This window comes from Mesoplodon mirus (assembly GCF_964341445.2).
Source record: "Mesoplodon mirus genome assembly, chromosome: 11".
Classification (NCBI taxonomy): Eukaryota; Metazoa; Chordata; class Mammalia; order Artiodactyla; family Ziphiidae; genus Mesoplodon; species Mesoplodon mirus.
In genome coordinates, this window is record NC_138987.1 from 100,198,543 (window position 1) to 100,215,283 (window position 16,741).

At 47.5% G+C, this 16,741-nt stretch overlaps 1 protein-coding gene across 2 annotated transcripts in view; it reads left to right on the forward strand.

The window, feature by feature from the left end:
• Positions 1 to 284: 284 nt before the first annotated feature.
• B4GALNT3 (beta-1,4-N-acetyl-galactosaminyltransferase 3) overlaps positions 285 to 16,741 on the forward strand; it is a gene marked incomplete at its 5' end in the record, with an annotated part of 95,013 nt that continues 78,556 nt past the window's right edge. For both annotated transcript variants that reach the window (XM_082635116.1, XM_082635117.1), the window contains one exon: positions 285 to 453. In XM_082635116.1, the coding sequence (XP_082491242.1) occupies positions 285 to 453 (169 nt within the window). The remainder of the gene's footprint in view (positions 454 to 16,741) is intronic.

The window sequence follows — 16,741 nt, forward strand, 5'->3', positions numbered from 1 at the left end:
GCGGGAGGCGCGGGCGGCGCGGGAGGGGGCGGGGCGCGGCGCGGGGCGGGGCGGCGCACCTGGGTAGCCTCCTCATGGGCAGCCCAAGAGCGGGCGGCGAGTGAGGAGCGGCGGGGCGGCCGGCAGCGAGCCCACGTCCGGGCGTGAGCAGGAGCCGGCGGGGCCTCAGGAGGAGCATGAGCCGGCGCCCCGCGGCGGGGCGGCCGGGGCGGGCGGCCGGGGCGCGGCGCTGAGAGCCGTCCGGGGCCGGGCCGGGGCCGGGCCGGGGCCGGGGGCGCAGCGCCATGGGGGGCCCTCGGGCCGCGCGGCTGCTGCTGCTCCTGCGCCCGGTCAAGCTGCTGCGGAGGCGCTTCCGGCTGCTGCTGCTGCTCGCCGTGGTGTCCGTGGGGCTCTGGACTCTTTATCTGGAACTGGCGGCGTCGGCCCAGGTCGGCGGGAACCCCCTGAACCGGAGTGAGTAGCGCCGGGGCCGCGGCAGGCGCGTAGCAGGGAGGGGGCAGGGCCGGCGGCTCCCGCTTCGGGGGGGACCCTCCCCCCATCTCAGACCGGGTCTTCACCTCGCTGGGTCTCCAGGTGCCGGGCGGGAAGCCGGGAGGGAAGCCGGGGGAGCCTCGGGGCCACCCCTGGCCGCGCTGGGCTCGCAGACCCGGTGCCAGAGAAACGCGTCCACGCCGGCTGAGGTCCGTGTCTGGAGCGCCCTCGGCCGCCTCCACCAGGCCGCTCGCTCCAGTCTGCGCGACCCAAACTTTGCTACCCGCCTTCTCCGTGGCTCGCTCCGTTTGCTCCCCTGCGGCGTTTTCGGGGAGGGGTCCTTTATTTTAACGATACCGCCGTTTGCCACTCGCCTCCCCTGCTTCCCACAGGCCACTCCCCTCCCAGCCCCTTCCTCTTCCTCCAAGTCTCCCACCTCCCTCGAGCGGTCCCCTCTCCTGGTCCTGGCCACCCCCCACCCGCAGCGGGTTGTCTGCAGCCCCCCTCGGGAACCCTGCGGAATGAGCTGAACCCCCAGACCCTGCTCAGGGCAGCTCAGTGGGCCGGGCAGTGGGTAGATTCCTGCTTCTCTTTTTCCACGGAGCCAGAGCCACTTAATTTTTCTGTCTCAGTTTCCTCCTAGGAAAAAGGAGGAGATGCTCTCTTTCTCTTTTTACTTCAACAGGCATGCCTGTCCGAGGTGATTTTCAGTTTACTACCGACGGAGTGAAGTAAAACCTCCGAAGTGTCAGGCACTGTGTAAAAGGTCGCTGCAATAGTTGGAAAAAAGAGAAACTCCCAGAACTACTAGGTGCCCTTCCCAAGCCTGAAGGGTGGAGGTTTATAATTCCAGACAACGTATGGAATTATAGACATTCCCCCTTTCAGGAAACCTAAGGGACGACTGATGAAACTCTGGTGAGAAGATGCTCTAAGTTCTTGTGTCAGCTGTTCTGGCCAGGGCTGGGTGTGGTGCTTTGCCTCCTCTTGTGGCCAAAGACAGGGAATTACTAGGGTCAGTAATTGAGCTGGTTCAGGACAGAGATGGGTATTTATGGCGGAACCTCTCACTCTGTGGCTGCTGAAATATTTCTGGCTGTGTGTTTGGAGACTGGGCTTCCATTCCTGGTTCTGACGCTAACTAGTTGGGAAATGCATGCGCAAATGGCATGCTTCTCAGGTAGAAGGAGGGAGTTGGTTCCTTTCAATGTGAACACTACGATTGTGTGATCTCCCCGCCTGAGCATTTCCAGGGTCAGGGAGCCCAGCACACCACGAGGAAGGGTCTTCCCAAGTCAGGTCCACAGGTCTCAGGTAGGAAGAGTTCTTCCTTCTGAAGACCGATCTGCCTTCCCTCAGCTCCCCAAGCCTTTCTTGCTCCTCTGAAAGACAGAGTGTATCCACTCTTCCATACCACGGCCACTCAGAGAGTCCCCCGTGGATGAGCCCAGGTGGAGTGTGGGTGGATGGGAGGCCCTGGGAGGGATCTCCCTTCTCACCTCCTTGGCCACCATCTTGTTAACCTGGTAGCCAGTGGAGTCCTCTGCACAGATTAAAACCAGAGAGGAGAGACTTCCCTGGCGGTCCAGTGGTTAGGACTCCACGTTTCCACTGCAGGGGGCACGGATTCCATTCGTGGTCAGGAAACTAAGATACCACATGTTACGGCATGGCCAAAAAAAAACCAAAACCAGAGAGCAAAGCAGTTGCTTTGTGACCCTGAAATGAATGGCCTCCCATCCGCCTCCCTCACCCCCCAGCACATACTTTTCCTTTACCCCAAGTGAGTTTTCTCCTCAGAGTCCGGAAGCAGTTTGCCATAACTATCATCTCACACCTGGCTCCCAACCTCTGTCTCCTGTTGGCTGTCTCATCCTTAGCCATCAATTCCTGGGTCAGTTTCTTTTCCCTTCTAGATGAATCTTCACTTTCTGACTGGGTTTCCTTATTCTTTGTTTCCTTTTCCAAACTGACCCTTCTCCAGAAGAATGTTCTCAGCTTCCTAGTCCAGAATTGGCTTTCCGTTTCCCTAACTTGTTTATAACGGGGGTCCAAGCCTGGGCACTGATGGATCCCTTGTATCTTCTTCTCAGCCTCTTAGAACCCTGAAGCCCACCTGCTATCAGGGTGGCTTGTCATGCCGGGTTGTCCCATCGTATTCTACTCTTTCCTTGATTTCCTTTTGGAATGAGATTTAGACAGTGGCTGTGCTTTCTGGCTCCTGGTCCCCCACCCTTTGTTTTTAAGAAGCTCAGACATCATGCATCAAAGTCCTGTCTTGTCTTATAGGTCTTACTCCCAGCCATTCCTCTGGAGGGAGAGTGGGGAAGGAGGGATTAGAAAGCAGAGCGGTAAGAGGGTTGCTAGCCTTCCCTCCCATACACCCTGGCATACAGCAGCAACCAGAGCCCCAGCTTGGCTCTGCTTGCCAGCAAGCCACCCTGCCTCTCTCTAGCAGCCCCTGCCAGCTCACTGCACCACCAGCCTTCCTGTGATCTGTAAGGCCAGCCTCCGTTACCAAGAACCTTTCATTTGCCTGTCCCTTTGTGACTGCCGCCCTGATCTGGTGCTGGGAGAAGTGTATGGAGAGCTGGTAGTTACAAACTCCAGAGTGGTCAAGTAATGACAGGGAGCGTGCTTCCTGCTTCTTATGGAATAACCCTGTAGTTTGAGATGGGTGATATGCAGTTTGGGCTCTATCTGTAGAAAAAGATACAACCACATTTGGAGTAACTTCAGGGAGAAGCCACCGAAACTGTTCACGGATAGAAGAATGGGTCCCTTGGACAAAAGAACGAGAGCTGTTTACTCACTCACGCACTTATTTATTTGTTATTATTTTTTATAAATTTATTTATTCATTTATTTATTTTTGGCTGCGTTGGGTCTTTGTTGCTGCGTGCGGGCTTTCTCTAGTTGCGGTGCGCGGGCTTCTCATTGCGGTGGCTTCTCTTGCTGCAGAGCACGGGCTCTAGGTGCGCGGGCTTCATACTCACTCATTTAAACAAGTATTTGTTTAGCACATAGCTCGAGCAGGGCATTGTGCTCGGTCACTTAGATGTGGTGATGGCTCTGTTATGGTTTCTGCCTCTCACAGCTTTCCCTCTAGGAGGGGAGTTCAGGTGCGTATGAGAATAATCGTAATAGGAGACAACCATTAAGTTTTACAGAGGTAGAACCTACACATTGCTGTGACACTTCTGGAAATGAGACACGGCTCTTTCAACTAATATTTCATGGAAGTGGTGACATTTCAGGAGATCTTGAGGAGTTGGTAAGACTTTAGTGGACGCAGAAAGAGAAAGCTATTCCAGGCAGAGAGAGCAGCAGAAGCCAAGACCAATAGTCAAGGAAAAGTTAGTGTTTGGAAATGTTGAGCATCTGGGTTTGGTGAAACAGAGGGTGTGAAGGAGGATAGGGGATGGTGCCATAGTGTGAAAGACTTTGAATAACAACCTTAAAGGGTGGCGTTTATTCAGTAGATGAGAGAAAGCAGTCGAAAGTTTTAGAATAAGGTAGTGTTGTAGAATGGATAGGGAAATAGTCAAGCTGTTTAACCATACTGTACTTTGGTATGGATGGTGGTGCTGGGATGGGGCGGGAGGTTCCTTGCTGTGGCTGGCATTAGTCTTTAGCTGCTGGGTCATGGAGCTCTCCTGAGGACAGGTCAGGGCTCTAGTGGGACAGTCAGAGGGCCTGGGGCATTCACTATATACCAACACATTCATAAGTGTTCCAGTATTTTGAGAACTGGCACAGGTGTACCGGTGTGTACTGGCTGAAAGCAACCCCGGGCACAGACTATTATTGGAAGTTAAAGACCCCGTCCTGGCAGCTTTTAATGAGCTATACCCATTTGTTCAGACTGGATTAGCTACGTCCTGCCTGAGGGCAGAGGTCTGGACTAAAATGGTTTCTAGGTTCTTTGCTCTATAATTGACCTACTGCTGAGACCAGCTTGGTGCTGGAACCAAGCGATCACAGCTGGCCACAGAGCCAGGGCCGAATGGTGGTGCACACCAGCCTCTTTCCACATCTCACAAGGCTGGGTCTGCAATGTCCCCATTTAAGTGTCCAGTGTACCTGCTAAACCCCAAGGTGTTTCCAAGCCTGAAACCTATAACACATCTGCCCGGCTGGCCCCTGCGATTCCTAAGTGACTCCGAGTGGGCTGCGGTGGCATAGCCACAGATGTCAGGCGGGCCCTGCGGCTCCCGGGGTCACCACAGACATTCCGATTTGGAAGGGAGACAAACCCTCCAGTGACAGAGGTAGCTCAGGGCAGAACGGTAATCTGAGACGCAGGCCAGGAGAGAGGGAAAAAACAGATGAGACAGATGTGTGGCAGAGCGGGAAGGCCGTGGCTTAGAACTGAGCCTCGGAGCAGAGGCAAGTGTGGAGGGCAGCACAGCTGCTTCGTGGGCCCCTTGGGCCCGGGTCCCTGTCGCATGTCGCCCTGGCTGGGCTGCCCCTCGTTCCCATGGAGCCTCTGGCTCCTTTTCCTCTGTCCTACTTACCTCTCTTTATGCTGCCATTCTGGCCACCTGGCTGCTGCATGGAACTTCAAGCCAGTATTCAATTCAGGGCAAATACTAGGCACTCAAATACCTTCTGGTTATGGATGGTAAGCTCTGCATTTCCAAGCACCTGATATTTTCCACTGGCAGATACTTGGCTTATCAGTGATGGATCCAAGAATAGAACCTCGGAATTCTTGTTCCTCGTACCATAATACATATAAACAGCAATAGCCTTTAAACACAAATGCAAAGGATAAGACTTAAGCCATCGGTGCTTTTCCTATTAAAAGTATGTTTCCTCTGGACCAGCGCCGTCTGTACCAGGACCACAGGGTGTGAGGACAGGGGCCTTCACCCAGCCTTGGCCTCTCCTTTCCTGGTCTCTCTTGTCCTTTCTGACGTGGCCGCAGAATCCCAGCAGCACAGCTGGCCCCGCTATCCTTCTGTCACCCAGGGATCCTCGTGTGGGCTGAGGCCCCGATCTCCTGCTCGGTGGTGGTTGGGCTGCCGGCCGCCCCTGTCCTGGGAGGTGTCCAGATGCTCCGCACGGTTCTGACTGCTTTGCAGCACGAGGCCTTTGAAGCAGCCACTTCTGTGCTGGCTTTAGGAGTGGCTGGTGGCGCACTGCAGTAGTTTTCCAGGCCCCAGAGCCTGGCCTGGGCTTTATGGAGCGGAGCGGAGCAGCCGCCAGAGCAGCGTTTGCTTTGGAAGGGGGCCTGGAGGCTGTTCTTGCGGTTGGCCGCTGACTGTCTGCTTCTCTACCGAGTTCCACCGCTCTCAGAGCCTACCCTTTTAATTTCCACGAGCACGCTTCCTTCTATCCGACGATGATGAGGTCTCAGCTAGGCCAAGCATACGTTCTGAGCTTTCAGACAACCCTCCTTTGACCTTGTGATCCACAATTAATAGATTTATATGTTACCTGGTCTAAAAAGTACTACTGGAAGGGGTGAGAGTAGTTTGGATGGGGTGTATATAAAGGGTCCTGGGCTGAATGTGTTATACATCTGAGCAAAGCATGACGGATAGATTGAATTTTTAGACTCTTAGGTTCCAACAAGCACTGCTTTCACTGTTAGAAGTATCCATGAGATGAGCAAAAATGAATATTTTTTTAATCTCTGTGATATTTTAGCATGTAATATACTTCTTATGCTAAACTTAAAAATTTATTTTACCATTGACCAACTTTTTTTGAAAATAAGCATGCAAATTGTCCATGTGGTCCCTGTTTTGTTTTGTTGTACTTTTCATGGAAGTACCTTTTTTGTTTGTTGGGGTTTTTTTGTTTGGTTTGGTTTCTTTTTTTTGGCCGCCCCACGTGGCTTGTGGGATCTTAGTTCCCTGACTAGGGATCGAACCTGGGCCCCTGGCATTGAAAGCCCGGAATCCTAACCGCTGGACCACCAGGAAATTCCCATGGGAGTATGTTACATGTACAGAAAAGTGCACATGTAAGGGTACAGCTTGATGAATCTCCACAAACTGAGCATACCCTTGTCACGAACACCCTGATGAAGAAACAATGGTACCAGCGATTTCTGTCACTACCATAAGCATAGATTAATATAGTCTATTTTTATACTTTATGGAAATAGAATCACAATGGAAATGATTATAAAAACAACACATGTTCATTATACCAGATAATCGCTGTGTATCTGGACCACATTAACCCCTATAAAATTACCTTTTTGTGCATTAGGCACCTAGTACAACTGATCCAGTAACTTAAGGAGGGGCAAGACCCAGGACCTAAGTGCTATGAGATATAGCCCTGTGAAATTCTCCAAGGATGGGACTGAGAGTCATTGCTTATCCTGTGTTTGAGAACCTTCCAGAAACGTTTCTTCTGGTCTTTATTTTTTTTTCCAGTTTTAGAGGTATAACTGACATATTAAAATGTACAACATAATGATGTGATATATGTATACATTGCAAACTGATCACCCCAATACGTTTAGTTAGTATCCATCATCACACATAATTACAATTTTTTTTCTTGTGATGAGAACTTTTCTTCTGATCTTGATATTAGAACTAGCTCTGCTCTCTGAGCAATCCGTTTATTTTCATTTTTATTGGCCATGTACATTATATAACCACTCAGGTTTCTCCCTTTGTGTTGGTTACTAGAAAGCTTTAGAATTCAGTTTTTGGTTCATTTGGAAAAAAGTGTAAAAGATTTTATGATTTTCACTTTGGTACCAATTTGATTCCTCTGTCTTTTTCTTTTTTTCCCACAACTACTATTAGTTTATGTCATCTTATATTCTGTGGTACTTGCAAGCCACTTTAACTTTTTCTGGACCAAATCAAGGCATAAAGAAATCAATAAAAGTGCTATGGTATATATAAAAGTATGAAGAAGAAACTGACAGTCACCTATAATCCCACTACTCTGACCTAGAGATTCTTGAAAAGAAAAAATAAAGTATAATAGCTGTGATAACCAGATGCTGGATTCTGGAAAGAATTCTAGATTAAAAACCCCCCAAAACATGAATTATTATTTTCCTGACTTTTTTTGTTTTTAGTCTATTTAGGTATTGAAAAATTGAATGACATTCAAAAATAAATTCTCACCTCCTTATGTGTGAAGCGGACATCAAAAGCTTGGAATTTACTGACATGCTGGGGCCTGAGCCACTGTCATTGGAAACAATGACATAAATGTAAGGAAAATTTAATAAAGCTTGGGGCACCCCGGACAATACTAATTAAAAAACCCAGGGGACTGGCCAGGAAGGCCAGGAACCTCAAGTTTGTCCTTTGGGCTTCTGACCTCCCCCCAGGCCAGTGGGGGGACCAGGAGTCTGAAGAGCTGTGGCTTCTGGATGCAGAAAGTCACAAACATCATCCGTCCAGCCCCTTTACTAACAGATGAGAAAACAGGCCAGGGGAAGAGGTGTTATCTGCCTCCTACCCATTTCTTCTCTTCCTTTAAACTGTGTTTTTGGGAATTCCCTGGTTAGGACTCGGCGCTTTCACTGCCAGGGCCCAGGTTCGATCCCTGGTTGGGGAACTAAGATCCCATAAGCCATTGCAGGTGGAATTACGCTTTATGGCACCAAGACCTGGGAAGAGGGCCCAGGGTGGGAAAAGGAGAAGGAAAGGTGGGGGTGGGAATAGAGAAATGATATTTCAGACAAACCATGGATTTTATAGAGGCAGACCTGGGAGATACTGTGGGTTCAGTTCCAGACCTCCACAATAAAGTGAATATTGCAAGAGGGTCACACAGATGTTTTGGTTTCCCAGTGCCTATAACAGTTATGTTTACACTATACTGTAGTCAATTAAGTGTGCAGTAGCATTATGTCTAAAAAAAAAATCTACATACCTTCATTCAAAGACACGTTTTTGGTCGAATTCAGGGAAAAAATTTATTGGTTACAAAAATGCTAACCATCATCTGAGGCTTCAGTGAGACATAATCTTTTTGTAATAGTGACATCATTAAAAAAAGTAAGTAACATCAACGATCACGGATCACAGATCACCATAACAAAGAGAATAATAATGAAAAAATTTGAAATACTGTGGGAATTACCAAAATGTGACACAGAGACACGAACTGAGCAAAGGCTGTTGGAAGAGTGGTGCTGATACACTTGCTCGACACTCAATGCAGGGTTGCCACAAACCTTCAATTTGTAAAAAATCCAGTATCTGAATTGGGCGATTGGGATTGACATGTATACACTGATGTGTATAAAATTGATGACTAATAAGAATCTGCTATATAAAAAACTAAATTAAATTAAATTAAAAAATTAAAAAACATACTAAACTTTCTTTGGGTTATTTGTATGGAAATATGTTAATATAAATGTTTCAGACGTTACAGGAAATTCGTAAAAATCTTATATGTTCTGGTATAATGTTATAAGTCATAATTCTAGTTATTATTTTAAAATGTATGTCTCAGAAATAACTAAATTTCCTTGTCAATTGCATTATTATGAACTTTCATCAAATCTTTAACCATGGTCATTTTTAAGTCTTGTCATTTACAGACAGTTCTGGGTGTACTCTGATGCTTTTGCAAAAATGTTCCTATAAAAGGGTTTCATCTTCAGGGAATTCATGGAAAAGACTCTGACAAGCACAGGTTTCTGGTAACTGACTATACTGCTGAACTGAATGAATAAGCATCTTCAGAACTCTAATGGAAAACTGATGAGTTCATAAAAGTGCTAACAAAAGATCAAGATGAAAAAAAATTAATTACATGGGACTGAGTGAACTGGTGAGGATGATTATAATTTCTGTGACTTTCTGTTTGAATAAAAAAAAAATCCAATATCTGCGAACTGCAGTAAAGCCAGGTACGCCCGTATAAGTGCCCAGGAAATTGAGTGATGTGTAGTTTTCAATTCTTTTTTATTTTGTAAATCTTGAATGGCTGCAGAGGTGATATATTTTAAAACTTAAGTAAAATGTTTATGGAGCATTTAGTTTTTTGTGGGGGACTGAATGGGATAAAAAGCATTGATGATTCCTGGAAAAACTTATGGAATTTAAAGACAGGGCAGGGTTCGAATCCAAGCTTTATTTCTCACCAGCTGTAGGACTTTGTATAAAGTACTTATTCCTTTTCAAGCCTCAGATGCTTCGTCTGGGTAATGGGGTTATATGACCTCCCTGTGGAGCTTTTCTTATGATTCGATTCGATAAGATTTAGCCAGCCTTGCACATGTGAAGTGCCCAGTTAGATTGAACATAAGCCTTGCACATGTCAGGAGCTAGGAGAGAGTTGGCTCCCATTTCTTCCCCTTCAGAGTTTACAATCTGGTAGGAATTAGAAAAAGGCTGGCAGGCAGGAGTATGGAGATGCATTCCTCAGCAGGCCCTCTTGCCACTGTCTCTCCAGCTTCTTGGCCCGTGACACAGCTGTGCCCGGTCCCTCCACCGTCTCCAGGCCATCCACGCCTGCACCTGCCACCACATGCACATTCTGCCACCAGTCTCTTTTCCATCCTCCATCTTTCTGTCTGCACCCCAGACACAGATCTGCACTGATGGGGAGGGGTGGGTTAGAAGTCAAGGGTTTTGTGGAGAATGAGAGCCATTTGGCGATGGGCCAGGGCACCAAAGTTCAGCAGTTGGGCAACGTAGCCTGTCGCTCTACTGCGTGTCCCTGAGTATGCTCGGAGGACTTCCGGGACTCAGAGGCAGGAACACTGGGCTTTATCTCTGTTTTAATCCAAGCTCTGAAGCTGACTTATCGTGGGTGCTTGCACAGGTCCTGTTTCTTTTGAGGGCTTCAGTTTCGCAGTCTTCCATTCAATGGGATGCTTGTTTCCGGGTCTGGTTTGGAGCCACTACCGTGTCACAAAGGGGCCAAAGGGCCAGTCCGTCTTTGGACTTTGGGCTCCGGTCTTTCAAGACTCAGTTGCCTGGCGGAGGGGTGGCAGTTATCCCAGCGCTTCTGGCTATTTGGCCTCCAAGGTCATCCCTGACAATGTGGCCTCCATTCAAGCAGTTGCTTCAAAGATTAAAGGCCTCTCTGCTGAGATCTTCTTACAAATCCCCTGATCCTCTCCTTTCCACCCTTCCTGCCAACCGGGGTCCAAATGGATGTTTGCAGGCCTGTGCACATGCACAACCCCCTTGCCCGCCAGCTGATCTCTGGACCTCTCACCACCACCTCTTAGCCAAAGATTTGGGGCGGGGGGGGGTGAGGTGAGGACTTGGAAGGCTTCCCCAGGAGCCAGGCACAGAGTGTCGGGGTGAATTCTCAGTTCCTGGTTCTGCTTCTTTATTTCAGCTGAGCAGAGGGCTGGGAAAAGGGAGAGGCTGAGAGCACATCTCAGGTGAACAACTTCCAGCAACAGAAGGCAGGCAAGCTGCATAGGCACAAAGAGGGGTAGAAAATTAGGGAGGGACATTGAGGCAGAGGCATCTACCCCATTTTTTCTTTCGGTTCAATGACTGTATTGTTCATATCTGTAAGTTTTACTTGGTTCTACTTCAGATTTGGTTCCTTTTAAAAATTGTTCTGTGTTTAAGACTCTAAAATTAATTTTGCCTAGTATGTTATCTAGAGCTGCACCAATGTTCACACCTTCATTTTTTGACCCCTGGAGATTGCCCTTACTTTATGGAGCCCTTAGCTATGTAAATAAGAAGTTTGTCAAATTTTATGCAGCATTTCTTAGTGTTCTGCTGTATTTCCCCAAAAGAAGAGCTCTGGCTTGAAGTTTTTTATTTTTATTTTTTATTTATTTTTTAACATCTTTATTGGAGTGTAATTGCTTTATAATGGTGTGTTAGTTTCTGCTTTATAATAAAGTGAATCAGCTATACATATACATATCATGGCTTGAATTTTTAAGACCTCCTCCAGCTCCAAGAGTCTGTTGTTATTGGGGTGTGTGTGTGTGTGTGTCTAAGCAAAGGTGGCTATTTGGAGGGGGTGTCTAGCATAAGCTAGCTAAAAGTTTAGGGAACTCAGATCCTGAGGGCAGAGGCTCCCACAGTGTGAAGGAGATGAAATTGGAAGGGTGGACGTGATTGCAGAGTCTCAAGTGCTAGGGTGCTGCGCATTTGAACTTGGTAGAGAGCAATATAGAATTTTTTTATGTCTTTTTTTCAGTTGAAGTACAGTTGATGTACAATATTATATAAGTTACAGGCGTACAATATAATGATTCACATTTTTTTAAACTTTTTATTTCATATTGGAGTATAGTTGATTAACAATGTTGTATTAGTTTCAGGTGTACAACAAAGTGATTCAGTTATACATATACATGTATCTGTTCTTTTTCCAATTCTTTTCCCAGTTAGGTTGCTACAGAATATTGAGCAGAGTTCCCTGTGCTATACAGTAGGTCCCTGTTGGTTATCCATTTAAAATATAGCCATGTGTATATGTCAATCCCAAACTTCCTAACTATCCCTCCGCCCCACATTTTCCCCCCGGTATCTTTTTTTTTAATTAATTAATTTATTTTTTTAATTTTTTTAATTTTTTTAATTTTTTATTTTTATTTTTATTTTTTATTTTTTTTTAATTTTTTTTTATCCCCCCGGTATCTTAAGTCTGTTCTCTAAGTCTGTGAGTCTGTTGTGATTCACAGTTCTTAAAGGCTATACTCCATTCATAGTTATTATAAAATATTGACTGTATTCCCCGTGTTGTACAATATATCATTGTAGCTGATTTTTATTATACATAGTAGTTTGTATCTGTTAACCCCCTACCCCTTTATTGCCCCTCCCCCCTTCCCTCTCCCAACAGGTAGCCACTAGGTTGTTCTCTTTATCTGGGAGTCTATTTCTTTTTTGTTATATTCACTAGTTTGTTGTATTGCAACATAGATTTTTGAAAGCAGGGATTTGATATGATGAAGGCAGCGTTTCTTATTTTCATCCACGGATTCATGCTTTAATTCTTCAGACACTTACTGGACACCTTTTTTTCTTTTTTTTTTAAAGCAGTTCTTTATTTATTTTAAAATTTATTTTATTTACTTTTTTTGGCTGTTTCGGGTCTTTAGTTGCGGCTTGCGGGGTCTTCGTTGCAGCACCTGGGCTTCTCTCTTGTTGTGGCGCACAGGCTCCAGAGAGCGTGGGCACGCGGGCTCTCTGGTGAGGCGTGCCAGCTCAGTAGTTGTGGCATGTGGGCTTAGTGGCTCCGCGGCATGTGGGATCTTAGTTCCCCGACTAGGGATCGAGCCCACATCCCCTGCATTGGAAGGCAGATTCTTTACCACTGGATCAGCAGGGAAGTCTGTGGACACCTTTTATGTCCTAGGAACAGTGATTATTGGCAGATGAAGCTGCTGGAGGTTCGTAAGATGGTTTGGCGACAGAGGCCACCTAGGTGGTCACTGCAGTGACCTAAGGTGTGGGCGATGAGTGCCTAGCTGAGGAGGGTGACAGGAAAGCTGAGACCTGTCAAAGAAACACGTGACACTTTGGCAGTATTGTTGATGCAGAAGGTGATAGGATACTAAAGTTCTGGGCTTCACATGTGGTCCTCTGGCTATGCTCTGCCGTGATCATTTAAATTAAGGGCCGCCTTGCACATCCAGTATCTCAGGAGTGGTCTCTGGGGAAGAAAGTGCCTCTGTTTCTTCTTACACTTTCCTCTGGGACTGGGATGCCGTGCTGGTCCTTCAAGAGAATACATACAAAGGGACAGGAGACAGACACTCATTCACCAAATATGTAGTGAGTGTGCGTATGTGCTAGGCAGTGTTGTAGGTATTAGGGATGGAGAAGGGAACCAGACATTTCAGGGCTTTGCTGTCATGGAGCTTACATTTCATGAGGACAAGACAGGTAATGAACACTTCAACAAAGAGATGAGAATTTCAGATGGCGGTGAGGTCTTGGGAGAGAATGAAACAGGTGATGGCACAAAGTTTTTGGATGGAGGGTGGGAGAATTGAGGCCGGGAGAGTGAGGGGCTCCCGAGGGTCAGTGCCACAAGCACCCCAGGAATTCAGAGGATGGGAGCTGGCAGAGGGGGGACGGGTGGACCAGGGTCAGCGCTCGTTTCCAGGAAGAGTATCTTCCTGCCACCTCCCATAGTCCTGGAGCAGTGTCCTCCTTCCCCCTCCTGCTGGGAGTACCTGAGCCAGGGGCTCTGGCCAGGGGCTCTGTCTAGCCTTGGGGAGAAGTAATACAGTAAGTCCTCTACAAACGAACGAGTTCTGTAAGTCCGATTTGTTCCTAAGTCCAACAAAGCTAGCCTAGGTACCCAGCTAACACAATCGGCTATATAGTGCTGTACTGTGATAGGTTTATAATACTTTTCACACAACTAATACATAAAACCAAATAAACCCAAAACTTAAAACATTTTTAATCTTACAGTACGTTCCCTTGAAAGATACAGTAATCCAGCACGACAGCTGGCACACCGGGGCTGGCATCGAGTGAACAGGCAGGAAGAGTTACTGACTGGAGGAGGGAGAGGAGGTGGGAGATGGTAGAGCTGAAGGGTTGTCAGCAACAGGAGACGGAGGAAGCTGCAGTTTCACTCACGCCTGACGTTGATGGAACGCACGTTTGTATCTGAAATTTTGCAACTTGAAGGTTCATATGTAGGGGACTTCCTGTAATGTCTGTTTTTCCTTCTTTGCAAACTTGGATCCCAAAACTGGGGTGTGGGGAGCACATCCTATGGGCATCCCTGTTGGAATGAACCTCTGCCCCCCTCCCTCACTCTTTTTTGTACCCCGTTAGGGTACTTCTCAGAGGCTGCCTTGCCTGAGTTATTTCTGTTTATCTGTCTTCCCCCACGAGATTGCATTTCTTGAGTGCCGGACCTGGGCACTTTCCCCTTGGTCTCCCTGGTGCAGAGATTTTTAACCTTTTGTGGCTTGTGTACACTTGTAAGAATCTGATGAGGAAACTGGCGACCCTCTCCCCAGAAATTTGCCTCCCCTCTCATATTTTGCATAATATTCTGGGGAGCTGCACAGGCCCCTGACACTCCTCCGTGGATCCCTAGTTGAGAACTCTGCCTGAGTGCCTTGCCCGATACCTGCACATGGTAAATTCTCAGGGTTTGGTTGACTTGGGGACATCCTCCCAATTAAATCCCTCTACCCTAGTTGCGGTGGTGGGGAGGGGGACAAAGAGCCAGGAAGCAGTCCGGCTGCTAGGAGATGCAGAAGAGCGTGTATAAACTCTGGGAGTGACTGTCCAGAGAGCAGTAGCTTCACGGTCGCTTCTCGCCATGGGGAACCGGAGCTGGGGTCTCCTGTCCCTCGGGCTGGTCTTCCTCAAACTCTTCACTGCTGCTCTGCAGGCTCACGATACCCTTCTGCCTGCCGTTCATGCCCCTGCCCGTCCTGTCAGCCCCATCCCTTTCCTGAAGCCTTCCTCGTTGTTTCTGTGCCAGCCGACCTCACCCTTTCTGGAACGTCTGTTGAACAATCTGAAACTCACAGCTGGTATCTTCTTTGATGCCTCCTTTGTCTGGGTTGGTCTTGTGAACTCCAGCTTAGGTTGTCAGAGAAGCCAGAGGTGGCTCCCAAGTGTCCGGTCATGGCAGTTTGCTTCACCCTCCCCACGAGCACTCATGGAATTGATAGAATTCAGCGCTGATAGAATTCAACCCGCACAACCTTTGCTGGGCCTGCATTTCCCCTGTGTGGACACTGCCAGCCCTTCTGCCTTAACTTCTGAGGTTGCTGTGGTGTCCTCCACGCCACCTGCCAGTGTCTTTACTCTTCCCTTTCTCCCTCCCTCCCTTTCTTCCCTCCCTCCCTCCCTCCTTTCCTTCCTAGCGTATGACTGAGCAAGTCTCTGAAGTCAGACTACCTGAGTTTAAATCTGTGAGCAGGTGACTGAGCATCAATGTGTCCTGGTTCCTTATCTATAAAATGGAATTATTAATAGTAGTACCTACCTCACTGGGTTTTATCATGACAGTTAAGTGAAGTAACACATATAAAGTATTTAGAACAGTTCCTGGTACATACTGTTTAATAACTGTTAGCTATTATTATTGATTATCACTTAGTCAGCTTGTAAAGCCCCTTTGTCTCTCTTTTGATTGGTTTTTGGGTGCTTTCTCTCACATATCATAAAGAATCCTAGGATAGGAATGGAGCACAGAGATTTTAAAATTCTGAGATGGAAAATACCTGTATTTCTTATTCCGGGTCAGTGGCAGGCATCTCCAGTAGAACATGAAATTCTCTTCCTGAGCCCAGTTGCAGACTCAGAATTTTTCTCAACACAGCTCGCCAGGCTGTCACTACAAGTTGACTGGAGTTGCCTCTTAAAGTGCAGTGTTTGCCCAGCCTTCTGATTTTACCAGTGAAGGATTTAAGGCCGAGAGTGTTTTCAGCACCTGCCCAGGGAGCAGTGCTGGGCCCAGAACTCCCAGTGCCCACGCAGTGCTCTCACCATCCCTTTCTGTTTGCTGAGAAGCTTCCTTTTTTTTGCGGTACGCGGGCCTCTCACTGTTGTGGCCTCTCCCGTTGCGGAGCACAGGCTCCGGACGCGCAGGCTCAGCGGCCATGGCTCACGGGCCCAGCCGCTCCGCGGCATGTGGGATCTTCCCGGACCGGGGCACGAACCCGTGTCCCCTGCATCGGCAGGTGGACTCTCAACCACTGTGCCACCAGGGAAGCCCGAGAAGCTTGCTTTTAATGTCTGAGATTCACGTGGTCCTTTTTCCCTGATGTGTACTAAGTATGCATATGACTGGTTCTCAGATCTATTTATCTTGCCAGTTACCTAGCTGAAGTCATTGCCATTTAGCTGGGGGTGGATCATGTGTCCAGCTCAGCTGCTGTTGGGCTGATGTGTGGGTTTTCTGAATTTCTCCAGCGACACTCTGCATTGATAGCGCACTGATAGCTGAAGGTCACCTGCAAGGAAGTTCTTACTGATGTTGAATTCTCGTATTGCAAAGGGCAGCCAAGACGTGACAGTCCTCACCTAGCAGGTCCCTTTGTCCCTTGCACCCTCCCATCCTCAAAACAGAGCCCATTCTGCTAAAGAAGCATAGACCTTAAAAAAAAAACAAAAACGCGTGGAGTTATGATTTTCTATCTTACCTCCTTGAGTTGAGGAGGGATGGGGAATAGGAATAGACAAAGTTGATTGATTGATTGATTTAATAGATCTTTATTGGAGTATAATTGCTTACAACCACTATGGAAAGCAGTATGGAGGTTCCTTACACAACTAATAATAGAACTACCATACGACCCAGCAATCCCACTACTGGGCACATACCCTGAGAAAACCATAATTCAAAAAGGGACATGTAC